This window comes from Myotis yumanensis, unplaced genomic scaffold, assembly GCF_028538775.1.
Source record: "Myotis yumanensis isolate MYYU_CA2020_CCGP unplaced genomic scaffold, mMyoYum1.0.hap1 SCAF_1, whole genome shotgun sequence".
Taxonomy (NCBI): domain Eukaryota; kingdom Metazoa; phylum Chordata; class Mammalia; order Chiroptera; family Vespertilionidae; genus Myotis; species Myotis yumanensis.
In genome coordinates, this window is record NW_027223752.1 from 153,492,257 (window position 1) to 153,507,015 (window position 14,759).

Here is a 14,759-nt window from a genome sequence, read left to right on the forward strand (position 1 = left end):
TCTAAGTCCTCCAGGGCATCGCTGGCTGCTTTTCCATTTTCCTTGTATTTCCTACCCTGTCCTTGGCCCGGAGACACCATGAACAAAGGAAGCTACCTCCATCAGCCAGAATCCATCTTGCCTGCCCAATTTCACCATTGCTTGCATTTCAGTGGCAGAAGAGTTGCAGCCCTGTGAAAGGGTCACTCGACCGCCAAAGGGGTCGCGACCCACAGGTTGAGAACTGCTGGTTTAGAGAAAGCACACACCAGCATGGGCGTGCACTGTCTCTTTAAAATTATCGTCCACTGCGTATCCCAGGGTGCAGCCACATACCTGGGACTTAATCACTGTTGATTGACGCTTTTTATGTTGTGAACAGTGATTCTCTTCATTCTTTCAATAAACCCTCATTGAAGCCCACGTCTGTGCTGACAGCGTGCTAGTTTCTCTGAGGACTAGTGAAGTGAACATGCTACTCATCCTGCCTTCAAAGAAGTCTAGAGAGGGGAAAGAGTCATAGATTTAGGGACGAGGAATCCCTCTCACATTTTGCCTGTTCTCCTTCCTTGTTCCACCTCACAAACGGAGGGCATGCTCATCTGATTGGTCTGGTTCTGGAACATGGTTTTTGGGCCACACTTACTATTGGGCAGGTGATGGTTAATTTTATGTGTCAACTTGATTGGGCCACAGAGGGCCCAGATAATTGGTCCAACACTATCCTGGGTGTGTCTGTGAGGGTGTTTCTGGATGAATTAACGTTTGAATTGGTAGTCTGACTGAAGCAGATTGCCCTCCCCAGTGTGGGTAGGCCGGATCCAATCTGCTGAAGGCCTGATTAGAACGAAAAGGTTGACCACCCACCAAGTCAGAGAGAATTCTTCCTTCTTGATGACTTTCAAAAATGGGACATCGGCCTTTTCCTGCCTTTGAACTTGAACAGAGATATCAGCTCTTTTCGGGTCTCGAACTTGCTGGCCTTCTGACAAGAATTACCCCATCAGTTCTACAGTTCTACTGGGACTCCAGCTTGCCGTCTCACCCCACAGATCTTGGGACTTGCCAGCCTCTGTAATTGTGTGAGCCAGTTCCTTATAATACTATATACATAGCAGTTTATATACATATATTCTGTTTCTCTGGAGAACCCTGGCTAATACAGCAAGATTCCTGTGTTTTCAGAGGTTAGCTCTTCTCTTCCATTACAAGTGGTACAGTTGGTAAGCTGAAATCAGGCCCTTTTAGTTACCTGGACATTTTTTGTTGTGGTGGTTGCTCTTATCTCTTTATATGCTAAGCCAACTGATCTTTTGTTTTTTCTCCCATACCATATGATAAACTAGAAAATGGATTCCAAGATTTAGACTCTGCCACAAGCCGGAGTCTAAGCTATGAGTTTTAATTCAGGTTTACAACAGCTCTGAGCTGGGGGAAGTGATCACTGGCCCAGCCATAAATTGGTACTTGTTTTGCACTTGCTCTTTTCCCTGGTGTGTAAATTTCATTTGGGCGCTTGGTAGAGAGGAACTGTGATTGGCAGGGATTTTTAGGTCTCTGCTTTAATAATACTACCCCCGCCACCCTCAAAAAAAACAAAACACAACCCCCCCCCCCAAACTACCAAAACTTGACATAACCCACTATAACCCACTAGCTACATTACAGAGGCAGAACAAAGTGTTATCATTGAAGCAAAGCCATCGACCATGGGGCCCCAGGAAAGCATACTTTTGACTTGATGGTGAAATGGGAATTTTTAGGGGTGAAAAAGGCAGGTTTAGGGAATTTTTGCAATTAAGGGGGTCCATGGAAGAAACACAGAGCTACAAAGGTTGCATTTCCATAAGACAAGGGAATTGGAAGAGGCAGCAGTTACATTTCCATAAGACAGGAAGCAGGAAGCTAGCAGAGGTTACAGTTCCATAAGACAAGGAAGTTGGGAGAGGCAGCAGTTACATCTCCATAAAATAAGGGAACTGGGACAGTCCTTACAGACAGTCCCTGGGTTACATCAGACTCAACGTACGTCGTTTTGTGGTTTCCTTGCCATCTCCCATTTATTTATTAAAAAAAAAGAAGTTTCGTCATTTCAATGTATGTACATATGTGCTTTATGTTTTCTATTATTTATTTACCACAAGTAAAGGTCAGGAATTGTTATCTTTCTTTTAATTTTTTACTGTTTCACTTCATTGCTGCTGTGTATGTGCTCCATGTGAGTGACGCAGGTGCTTATATAAGTGGAAAATGACATTACATTGCTCCGTAGGAATCTCCACGTAACCCGAGGACCTACTGTTTTTACAAAATAAAGAAGAAGAGCCTCTTATGTCCCATGTGAGGTTTGATCTTTGAGCTCAGGAGTTGCTATAGTGACCAAATCAAAAGGGAATTAGTGGTCAATCAGAGGGGCTATCAAGGCACAAAGATCTGCAGCCTTTATAAACCTGGGGAAAAGGAACTCGGTGGGACTCGTTTCCCCCTCCCCAGGTGGGAGTCTGTGCTTGTTCTCCAATAAATTTCCACCTTTGCTATGCCATCTTCCGTCCGTGGTTTCATTCTTTGACGCCAACAAAGAATCCGGGAAGCCATCCTGCCCAGGGGAACACCGCCTGTTCCAATCCAAAAAACCCCATATCAATGGCATTGTGGAGTGTATGTGTTTTTAGGTCCCTTTTCCAGCACTGGTCCAAGAAATGGCCTTGGAATATAAAGAACATTGAGGGCTAAGCAATGCCTGTGAAAGGGCAGGGCTAGACTGTGACATCGCCCTTTGAAAAGAGATGGATACACAACTTGGGTATCAGCAACTCTGGCTGTATCTGCAGTAGGAAAACAATGCTTCTTATTACCTATGCAGAAATAGACACCCACCCACACTCCTTTACTAATGCCCTTTATTAGTCATAATCCTTAAAGCCGACTAAGTTCAAATAACTTCCCAGGTACCTATTAGAGAATGTGATAAACTACCTATAAAGTTTTGTACACCATAACAAGTTTAGACATAGCCTTTCCAAAAAAAAAAAAAAAAAAAAAAAATCAGGGTCACAATCAGAAACACCCTACATTTATACTCTAAACACCAGGACTCCATCACTCTACTTATTCTTATGAATATATTTGCATGTGATGTGATCCTATCCATTTAAAATGGGCATCACTCTCTCCTGATGGTGGGTTTTGAGTATGTAATCACTTTACTTCTCCGCTCTGCAAGGAAACATGGCAGTGGGTCTCACACGGATGCTCCTGAGCAGAATCACCTTGAGCAGGTGGGAGATAAGCAAGAGCAGCTTTTCGTCTCCCAGGCGCTGATTTTCTGAAAGGCAAACCACACCGCCCTTTGAGGTCCAGGAGAGAGCTGCAAGGGAGCAGGGAGATAAAACTGAAGGAAAGAATGGATTTGAAATAAAGTTCATCTCTGTCCTCTAGGTGTAGATGGCTATTGGCAAAGCTCAAACTGCCAGGTTCTATCAGAAGAGAATTTAGATGATTGTAAAAGAGGGTGTTCTTTTTTTCTGTTCTCATTTTAAAAAATTAATCTTTATTGTTGAAAGTCACATGTGTCCCTTTTCTTCCCCCATTGTGCTCTCCCCCCCCCCCCCCAAGCCTTCACCACCCACTGTCTGTGTCCTTGGGTTATGCATATATGCATATGAGTTCATTGGTTGATCTCTTCTCCCCTCCACCCTCCCCTGCCTTCCCTCTGATATTTGACTGTGTTAGGGGAAGGGTGGCAAGTAAAACAACGAGAAATCTAAAAAGATCTTGAATAAAATGTTCATGTTAGCAGAAATGGTTACTTTTAATTACAGCGTGTAGTGTACAATGTTAACACTGCTCATGAAGTCTTCCCTTCTGTGTATGTAGCACAATAGAATCACATATATGGATTGTAAAAGTAATTATTTTGTGTCAATTTCTTCTTAAAAAACATGACAGATAAAAATTTTGGCTTGATCGTGTTTTAGAATAGTTATGACTTCTATAAACATTGTAAACATATTACATTTGAGTATTACCTTTCCTTTTTTAAAAATGCTTTCCCTTGGGCTTCAATATAAACCTGGGAGAGAGGCTAGATAAATGCTCTTATCTCCACTTTACACATGAGGGAGTGGAACCTTCGAGAGCCCACTTGAATTGCACAGGGACGCTCAGAGAGTAACAGTGGAGAGGCCAGGAGAATCTAGGTTCTCTAATTCCTGGCCTCTTCTTCCTGCAGACTCCCTCTCATTCACGGTTTATTCAGAGAGAGAAAAGCTCTCTTCTCTGTCCTCTTTCTTTTCTTTTTTAAAAAATATATTTTTATTGATTTCGGAGAGGAAGGGAGGGGGACAGAGAGACAGAAACATCAATGATGAGAGAGAATCATTGATCAGCTGACTCCTCACGCCCCCCACTGCGGATCCAGTCTGCAACCCAGGCATGTGGCCTTGACCAGAATCGAACCTGGGACTGTTCAATCCGCAGGCCGATGGGTTCTCTCTCCTCTTTCTGAAACATGTATTGTTTTTCTCAAGGTGGTCTTTTGACAATATACTCTTTTTTTTGCGATTATTTTTATTGCAAGTGACAATAAATGGGACCGAAACCGTCCCGCCAGGTACAGAAGAAAGTCAAGGCTGGAATTCCACTCTTTTTGTCTATATTTCTCTTGTCGCCTGAGAATAGGTGGGGTGAGGCCGGGCTGATGAAAGAAGAGAAGCACAGAATAGTGGGAAGGGTGGGGTCAGGAGACCTGGATTTTGGTCCTAGGTCTGCCCTACTCACTGCTGGCTTGGTGCAGTCCTCTATCCTCTCTGAATCAACAGTGGCCCCCTGGGAAGGAGGAGGCGGGCCCACATGACTCTGGAGCCCTGTCCCCTAAGACACACTGGCTTCAGAGGATGGCACATGTCCAGCTCTCGTCCTCCTGGAGTAGTTCATAGGTAGGGTATTCAGAGTCCTGTTCATCACCATCATGTGTTGTGCAGGTCCAGCTATCTTCTCTCTCTCTTGGGAGCCCTATGTCCCAGGAATCCACTGGAGATCCATCCCAATTCTTCAAGCATGGGTACTTCAACCAGGCTGCAGCCTCTTGTGCCAGCCGCTGCCAGCCGCCTCCACCTGCAACGTTTCCTGTAGGGTCAGCCGGGTCCAGAATCACAGGCCTGGGTTGCTCGAGCTGTGTCATCAGATATTGACAAATGACAGGATTTTCAAAGTCGTAATACTTAGTCCAGTAGACGCAAAGCTGCCGGTAGTGCACGACTAGTTCCAAGACCGTCCGAAACCCCTCAGCGGTGATGAAGTAGGTCTCCTCGCACCCACGCTCCCAGGCGTGGACGGTCAGCAGCTCCAGGGCGTACTGCGGCGGCAGCGGCTTCCCCAGGCGCTGCTTGCACAGCTGGTACCAGTGCTTGACCAGGCGGATGAGGCTCTTGAGCTTGGTCGGCCGCTGCCGCAGGAAGGCTCGCTGCAGCTCCGTGAAGCAGGGGGAGAACTCGCCCTCCTTCCCCAGGCGCGTGCACTCGTTGATGAGCCGGACATAGATTTGGGGATCAGGTCTGTAGCCCTCGTGGATGTGCGGCTCAGGACCCCACTGACCCAGGACGTCAAAGGCAGGCAGTACATCAAACTCCACCTTGTCCTCCAGCTCGGGGGACCGGAACACGAAGCTGAGCGCGCGGGGCTTCTCCCATAGAGGCTCGTGGATCTCAAACTCCACTCCTGTCTCTCTTTGAAAGGCTTCCAGCTGTCGTATGATTTCCCGGATGAACTCCCCTCGGCGATCCAACTGCTCCTGAAAACTTCTGAGCTCGCTGAGGAAGACCACCAGGTCAGCGTCAGAGCGGCCTCTGAGGGTCGTGCCTTTGCCCGAGGAGCCGCCCTTCACCACTTTGGACACCCGGACTCGGTGGGGGGCACCTTGGAAACACCTCTCCTTGAGGAAACTGCAGATGGCATTGACGGCTGTTTTGACCCTCCTGCGGAAAGGCGTGTCTGGCAGGAGGTGGTCTTCGATGAACTTGTCCAGATTTCTGGCCGGGGTTAGGCTGAGCTCCATCATAGCGCTCCGGCAGGAACAGGAGAACGGCAGCTCCATCGTGACGCTCCGGCAGAACAGGAGAGCTGCTGGCCGCAGAGCTGGCTGCAGGAAGTGTGAGCCTCTCTTATCTTCTGCTGCCCGAGTCTGCACTGGGTTAGGTTTCGTTTCCTGGGAAGGGAGGAGCTGTGTCTTTGGTTTTGCTTCTTGGCAGGTCAAACAACCCTGGGATCCCGGATCAGAGTCTGCTCTTCCAACCTGCCTCTCACTTTGCTGAAACGCACTCTCTGTCTTTATTATTAGCCCTTTCTTCAGACTGTACTCGGAAACTGTTGCTCTTTAACCCCCATTATTGCCAAGAGCAATCATAATTCAAATATGATTTTTGGTTTCCTTCTTCCTGGTTTTTGTTGTTGCTGCTGACACAGTTGTCTCCTATAATCTTCATAGTCTCCTATGATTTTTAAAAAAAGGTTTAGTTACAGTTGACATTCAATATTATTTATACTAGAGGCCCGGTGCACCATGTTTGTGCAGGGGGGGTGGGGGGTGTGTCCCTCAGCCTGGGCTGTGCCTTCACAGTCAGAGACCCCTTGGGGGATGTCTGCTTAGGAGAGCCTGGCTTCTGGCTGAGCACCGCTCCCCCTATGGGAGTGCACTGACCACCAGGGGGCAGCTCCTGTGTTCAGCATCTGCCCCCTGGTGGTCAGTGTGCATCATAGCGACTGGTCATTCCAAGGTTTGGTCAATTTGCATATTAGCCCTTTATTATATAGGATTAGTTTCAGGTATACAGCACAGTTAGGCAATTATATAATTTATGAAGTGAGCCCCTAGATATTTCAAGGACCCACCAGGCATCCTACATAGTTACTACAATATTATTGCTACTGAATTCAAGGGATTTGCCACTTGAGTTTTCTATTAAAAAATGAGACCTGGTGGTTGCAAGGTTGTTTTATTTACTTGCAGCAAATAAAGGAGATGGGATTCCTATCCACAGCCCTGCCTCCTTGAAGGGAGGCTTAGCTATTGCTTATGTACAGGTCGATTTCTTCTCTGCAGTTGGCCACATTCCTCAAGTTGAGCTCCTGTCAGCTCATCCTGTTACTGCTGCATCTGCAAAATACTGTGCTGTATTTTAACATTTAGCAAGAAATAATATTTGGAACTACCCAAGTTTTCGCCTTTGTCCTATCTAACAACAATTGACTATATTCCCTATGCTGTACTTTATATCCCCATTATCTTGTAACTACCAATTATACTCCTTACTCCCTTCACCTTTTTCACCCAGGCCCCCAACCCCTCTTCCAACTGGCAACCATCAGTTTGTTCTTTGCATCTCTGAGGCTGTTTATGTTCTGTTTGTTCATTGATTTCGTTCTTTGGATTCCACATAGTATAAGCGGAATCATATGGTATTTTTCTTTCTCTGAGTTACTTCACTAAGCATAATACCTTCTAGGTTTATCCATGTTGTTGCAAATGGTAATATTTCATTTTTTTATGGCCAAGTAATATTCCTTTGTATATATATATATACTACAACTTCTTTATCCACTCATCTATGGATGGGCATTTGGGTTGCTTCCATGTCTTAGATATTTTAAGTAACTCTGCCATGAGCATAGGGATGCATATGTCTTTTTGATTTAGTGTTTTGGGTTTTTGGGATATATAGCCAGAAGTGGAATTGCTGGGTCATAAGGTATTTCTATTTGTAATTGTTTGAGGATGCTCCATACTGTTTATAGACTGCTACTTATTTGTTGTTGAGGTATTGATGAAAGCCATTCTGACAGGTGTGAGGTGATAATCTCATTGTGGTCTTAATTTTCATTTCTCAGATGATTACTGACATTGAGCATCTTTCCATATGTCTATTGGCCATCTGTATGTCCACTTTGAAGAAGTCTATTCAGGTCCTCTGCCCATTTTTTAATTGGATTGTTCTTTTTTTTGGTGTTGAGTTGTATGAATTTTTTATAAATTTTGGATATTAACCCCTTATTGGATGTATCATTGGCAATTATCTTCTTCCATTCAGTAGGTTGTCTTTTTATTTTGTTGATGGTTTCCTTTACCGTTGATGGCTTCCAAAAACTTTTTAGTTTGATTTGCTTATATTTTCTTTTGTTTCCTTTGCCCAGGATATATGAGAAAAAATATTGGTATGATAAATGTCCAAGATTTTACTACCTATGTTTTCATCTAGGATTTTTATGGCTTCAAGTCTAACATTTAAGTATTTATCCATTGAAATTTATTCTTGGGTATGGTGTAAGAAGGTGGTTTAGTTTCATTTTTTGCATGTATCTGTCCAATTTTCCCAACATCATTCATTGAATACACTGTTTTTACCCATTGTATGTTCTTGCCTCCTTTGTTAAATATTGACCATAAAGTCATGGGTTATTTCTGGGCTCTCTATTTTGCTCCACTTATCTATATTTCTGATTTTATGCCAGTGCCATGCTGTTTTGATTGTAGTACAGTTTGATGTCAAGTAGTGTGATTCCTCTAACTTTGTTCTTTTTAATGATTGCTGTGACTATTTGGAGTCTTTGGTGATTCTATATAAATTTTTGGATTATTCATTCTAACCCTGTGAATAAGACCATTGGTATTTTGATAGGAATTTTATGGAAACGATAGGTTGCTTTGGGTAGTCTTTTTACGATGCTAATTCTTTCTATCCATAAGTATGGATATGCTTTCATTTATTTGTATCTTCTTCAATTTATTCAATGTCTTATAATTTTCCTAGAATAGAAAATTCTTGGTTAAATTTGTTCCAAGGTATTTTTTAATGCAATTGTAAATAGGATTATTTTCTTAATTTCTCTTTTTGATAATGCATTATCTCTATTATAAAAACCCTTTGACCATGACGCCAAGTTGTAATGACCAAAGACTGGTCACCAGGAGGCTGTGTGTGCAGCGAGGCATGCGTGAGTGGGCGGGGCTGCGTGCATGGCGAGGTGCACATGGGTGGGCGTGGACTTGACTCTGGGTCTTGGGGCTCAGCGGGAGTGAGTCTAGGTCTGGGCGTCCTGCCCAGCGCATCATGAGTCAGTCTGGTCCTGCCTCCTGCCCAGTGCGGTGGGTCTGGGTCTCGGAGCTGGGCCTCTATTTGTTGTATAAAAATGGAACTTGCCCTAGCCGGTTTGGCTCAGTGGATAGAGCATTGGCCTGAGGACTGAAGAGTTGTGGGTTCAATTCCAGTCAAGGGCACGTGCCTGGATTTCGAGCTCCATCCCCAGTAGGGGGGTGTGCAGGAGGCAGCTGATCAATGATTCTCTCTCATCATTGATGTTTCTATCTCTCTCTCCCTTTCCCTTCCTCTCTGAGATCAATAAAAATATATTTTAAAAAAATGGAACTTATTTCTGAATATTTATTTTGTATCCTGCTACTTTATTGGACAGTTTACACTATGATAAATTGGGATCTTGAAACGTATTTTCTTATTCTCGAGGTGTCTGGAGGTAAAATTCTGTAATGGGAGATTGGGACACCCTGCTCTAAAGGCAGCCACAGTGGAGGCTGAGCTTCCTAAATGGAAGCAGGATTTACCATGATGCTGGTGGGCTTAAGGGTATTTAGTGTTAGGAAATGAAAGATCCTTGAGAAAGTTCCACTCTTCTCAAACATGAACACTAAACAATTACCAGCCAACCTGAAACCTCAGCCCACAGTTCTTCCTCATTCCAACCTTCCAAGACCTGGGCAAACAAAAATACACATGCCATTCGAGGGAAAGGCGTCATGGAGGAGTTAAGGTTTCACCTGCCCTGGAGATAGCTGAATCATTTGTGTGCTCTCAGGGAGGAACGAAAACATGGCCTGGGGCCAAGACGTGTCAGGAAAAAGGTCTACATTCGAAATTACAGCCTTTGGAGTTGTCAGTGGGACCCTTTTACAATTTACTGTTTTCATTTGGTTATTTTTATACAACTAATTTGCACCAGATATTTAATTTAGCATTTTGATCATGTCCTAAAAGGTATCCTTTTGTTCTAGCTGATAAGTAATAAAGTACACACCCAGTAATACACTCATATAACATTTCAATCAAGCTTTACAATAAATGTCTAGCAGCTTTTTAGAACGCTCAGTGAATGTCCCAAGCAGGACAAGCTAATTAAAAGGATTAAATAGTTACAATAAATAATTTCCTCATGAATTCATTCTTCTCAATTTAATATAATTAATTTGGCTGACATATGAACTTTAACATGAATTCTGATATTACTGCACTTAATCAAAAGGGGCAGTTTTAAATTCATTTCAGAATGTCATACAATTACTTATAGGCACCTGACATAGTGAGGTACTATCATTTAATGGGGTAATGTCTGTATAAGTAGGCAACTTCTTGCTTTATGTAAGTTATGTAAGTCACCACTGAAATTATAAATAGTTGTTACATTGCTGCATGGAATTCATGTTAAAAATGACATTTCCAGAATCTATAGTGAAATGAGTTAAGATGTAAATTATTTATTAAAATTATGTCCTAATTATTTTATTCACTTACACATACACAGTTTAAAAGATATGTGATTTGAAGTGAACATATTTTGGAACATGTGCTTAAATGCCCAAACAGCACTTTTCATGTCCAATAGGTTTTATAAAATACTAGTTAACCAGCAGCCAGATAAATATATAGAGACATATTTATTTCTGAAATCTGAAGTAGTCCTTTTCTATTACCTGGGATGCTGTTAGACTTGATCTGGTTAGGATTCATATTAGTTAATTTAATGTAAAAAAGGGAGGGGGTACTTAAAAAATTACCTTGTTATCAGGAAAACACTCATCTTGTGACTTTTAGTTTCCAAGGGGTGGCATAAATCAAAATGACTATTTGACATTAAAAATAAGGCATGTTGATATTTAAAAAAATCTTGTTACAAACAAAACATAGATACTGTATACCACAATTTGGTGTGACTATACAGCCATTGAGTTGTAGTGGCTCAAAGTAGGGTTAAAAGCTTTCTAACACTAATCAGTCTCTGTCAGACTAATTTGGGAAAGTAAATAACTGAAACGAATCTCCTAGCTCTGAATCAATATTTTGTGATAACTTATTTATTTTTTGCCACACACAGGTAATTGGATAAACCCCTGGAAAGAATTCTGCCTGTTTACACCAGTTGCTCGGGGTAGGTCTTCATCCCAAGGCAAATCTCAGCAAGGCCTCTGCAGAGCTGTCATGCTAGGGCAGGAGGGGGACAGACATGGAATGTTTTATCCTGTCATCTTGTGTTGCCATATGTAATTAAGAATAATGTATGAGTGCAGAGATTGCTTTTACTCCTCACTACCCATTAAAAAAACACACCACGATTCTCATCCAGCTGGTATGGCTCAGTGGTTGAGCGTCGACCTATGAACCAGGGGGTTACAGTTTGATTCCCAGTCAGGGCACATGCCCAGGTTGCGGGCTCAATCCCCAGTATGGGACGTGCAGGAGGCAGCTGATAAATGATTCTCTCTCATCATTAATGTTCCTATCTCTCCCTCTCCTTTCCTATCCAGAATCAATGAAAATATATTTCAACAAACAAACAAATGACAACTCTCCTTCTTGGTTGCACACCACTATGCCAATGACCCTGTGTCATTTGGCCTCAATCCAGTAGTTGTATCCTCACATGCCTTTTTGACCCCTAATGACTCACCCTACATAGAGTCCATGAGGATGAATGCAGGCTACATGGGATGATCAATGATTTTAAAGGTGATTTTAGAAAAGATACGCCATCTGAAAAAAATTATCAGGATAGTTTATCTCAAAGAATAAAAATAAAATTTTAAGTTAGTAAATGACCTAAATGACCTCCATTTCTTCTATGATTAATAGAATAGAAACTAGCTATCCCCTCCCACTCTCTGCTGGCCCCCCTCTGCTTTCCACACACGACTGGGACACTGATACCAGGGCTTTCCCGATTCTTTGAGGCTGATCCCTGGCTAAGATATAGAAGACAAAGGTTAAAGGTCAAATTTGGCCTTTCATCTCTCTCTTTTTATTTTTTTAAATATATTTTATTGATTTTTTACAGAGAGGAAGGGAGAGGGATAGAGAGTTAGAAACATCAATGAGAGAGAAATATCAACCAGCTGCCTCCTGCACACCCCCTATTGGGGATGTGCCCACAACCAAGGTACATGCCCCTGACCGGAATCGAACCTGGGACCCTTCAGTCCGCAGGCCAATGCTCTATCCACTGAGCCAAACCAGTCAGGGCTCATCTCTCTTTTAAAAAAATCTTTATTTTATGGGTGGATATGATAGGGCTAGTGAGAGTGTCATCTGCTTGGAGCTGATATTAAGTGGCACTTCTACATCATAGAGTCAACAATGAGCTTAATCAACACTTTTAGTGCTTCCTTTTTTATACCACACATCATAGAACACAGGGCCTGACCTAACGTTGACCTGTAATAAATATGTAATGGGTTGAAATTGGTGTCCTCTCCCTTCACTATTTGTGGTAAGCAGATAGATGGATTAGAAATCAGGAAAACAGAATTATAATTGTGGATCTTTTATTAGTGCATGATTTTTGCAAAATTATTTTACTGTTCTTATTGTTTGAAATTATGATGTTTGGATTAGATGAACTTTAAAATTCCTTTTACATTCATGATTTGTAATCTATAGACAATATAACAACCATAGAATGGTTAAAATAAGTGGTTTTCTGATAAATATTATTGACTGGCTTTCAAAATAGAGAAATAAATAAATGGGTACAGTCAGCTCTCCCAGCCACTAAGAGCCAGTTTCAGCCTAACATATGCCTTAAAATACTAAATTATTCTATCCTAAAGGACTGAAAAGTATGCTAATATAGTTGCTTGTCTCATGAAGTGTAAACTTGGATCTTGGCAAATTCAGGATTCTATAGTTAGATTGTGATATTTATAGCTTAAGGCTTAATGTCTCCTCTTAGATCGGCATTCTGTAATATCCTTTCTCATCCCTTTCACAGGACTCATTTTTAGTTTACATTATCTGCAGCATTTCAATAACACTGGCCACAACCCCTTCTGTTCTAATGCTCACGGTGACCAATAAACAGTGTGTAGATGGGTACCAAGGCACTGAATTGCTATCCTTTTCAGATATTATTTATTAATCCCCTGGGCAGTGGAGGTTAAAACACTGTCCTGTGTTGGCTTAAGACTAATCTGGGAGCTATGACAAATGCACTTAAAGCATTAGATCAGATTCTAAATATTGCTTCCTGCCACACTAAAAGGTTTAACTTTTGAAAATATTACTGTCCACGTATATATCTGTAACTCTTAAAAAAAAAGTTTAGAACAGTACATGTTCTAAGAATGGAACAGTACATGTTCTATTCTTAAAAACTGTAATAATGGGATTTCAAGTTAAAGCATTACCACCAAATAATCCATATTTTAATTTTCTCATTAACCCTAGAAACTTATTTTTGTTTCCCATTATTAACAGGAAAATTACTCAGAAAATATATAAATGCATGTAACTTTTAAAAAGGGTAGCTAACGTTTTAAGTAGCTTATTTACAATGTGTACTATCTATAATAATAAAAGCATAATATGCTAATTAGAGCAGACGTCCTTCTGGATGAACTTCCAGATGAAGCTGGGGCTGTGAGGAAAACCCGGGTCCTGGGTGCCAGAGGGAAGCCAGTGCCGGCAGCTGGGAGAAGGAAGGCCTACTCTTGCATGAATTTCGTGCATCAGGCTTCTAGTTTCTAATAGTAAATGAGATAAAGCTGGATTGCAAAACCTAAAGGTTGTGTGAGAACAACTGCATATGCTAAATTTCTAGTGTCTGACAGTTAAAGTTTGTAACATTTCCCTGTTATTCTTCCATATAAAATCTAAGTTGGCAGTTGTGAAGGGTCTTTGTTTGAATACACAACCAAAAATATATCACAAATATACTCATTTGCTTCCACTCTGGCTTACTGAATGTATATCCATATAAACATGCATTATTGGGTTAGCAGCAGGCATCTATAAAGCCAGTGTGTATACCAACAAGAGGACCATGACTCTGATAGAAGGAAACACCACCCACCCTACAGCTGCCATCTCCCCTTAGAGTGGATTTGGCCGAGGGAGACCACTGCATAAGATCCATTAGAGAGGATGCACCATATTGTGTTTTTGTAACTATTGGGAGGAGAAAACAGAGGAGTCAAACAAAGATCTGGCACCATCTACGCTTTCCAAATGTTTGATATAACTCATTATAGTCTTATTTATTTATTTATTTATTTATTTATTTATAAATATATTTTTATTGATTTCAGAGAGGAAGGGAGAGGAAGGGAGAGATAGAAACATCAATGATGAGAGCGATCATTGATTGGCTGCCTCCTGCATGTTGGACCAAGCCTGCAACCCAGGCATGTGCCCTTGACTGGAATTGAACCTGGGACCCTTTGGTCTGCAGGCTGATGCTCTATCCACTGAGTCAAACTGGCTAGGGCTCATTGTGGTCATTTTTAAATAGGCAGATGAACACATGCTCTAAAGCCTGTTCTAATTTGGGGACTTACCTCAGCTTTTCCATTGAATACCTCCATCTGTCTACATCAGATTTGAATTCCTTCACTCAGAATAGCAGGCCAGGACAACCTCCCCTTGTAGCTTCCCGATTTGGTGGGAAGTTATTCCTAGTCATTTCATGGAACAGAGTTCTTTAAGACTGTCACATTGTGGTCTTAA

The 14,759-nt window shown here is 41.9% G+C and overlaps 1 protein-coding gene across 1 annotated transcript; it reads right to left on the reverse strand.

Moving 5' to 3' along the window:
- Window positions 1-3,638: 3,638 nt before the first annotated feature.
- On the reverse strand, window positions 3,639-6,136 carry LOC139006073 (2'-5'-oligoadenylate synthase 1-like). Its single transcript, XM_070408594.1, has one exon. The coding sequence runs from the start codon at window positions 6,071-6,073 to the stop codon at window positions 4,868-4,870; it is 1,206 nt and encodes a 401-aa protein (XP_070264695.1). The 5' UTR covers window positions 6,074-6,136; the 3' UTR covers window positions 3,639-4,867.
- Window positions 6,137-14,759: the final 8,623 nt, after the last annotated feature.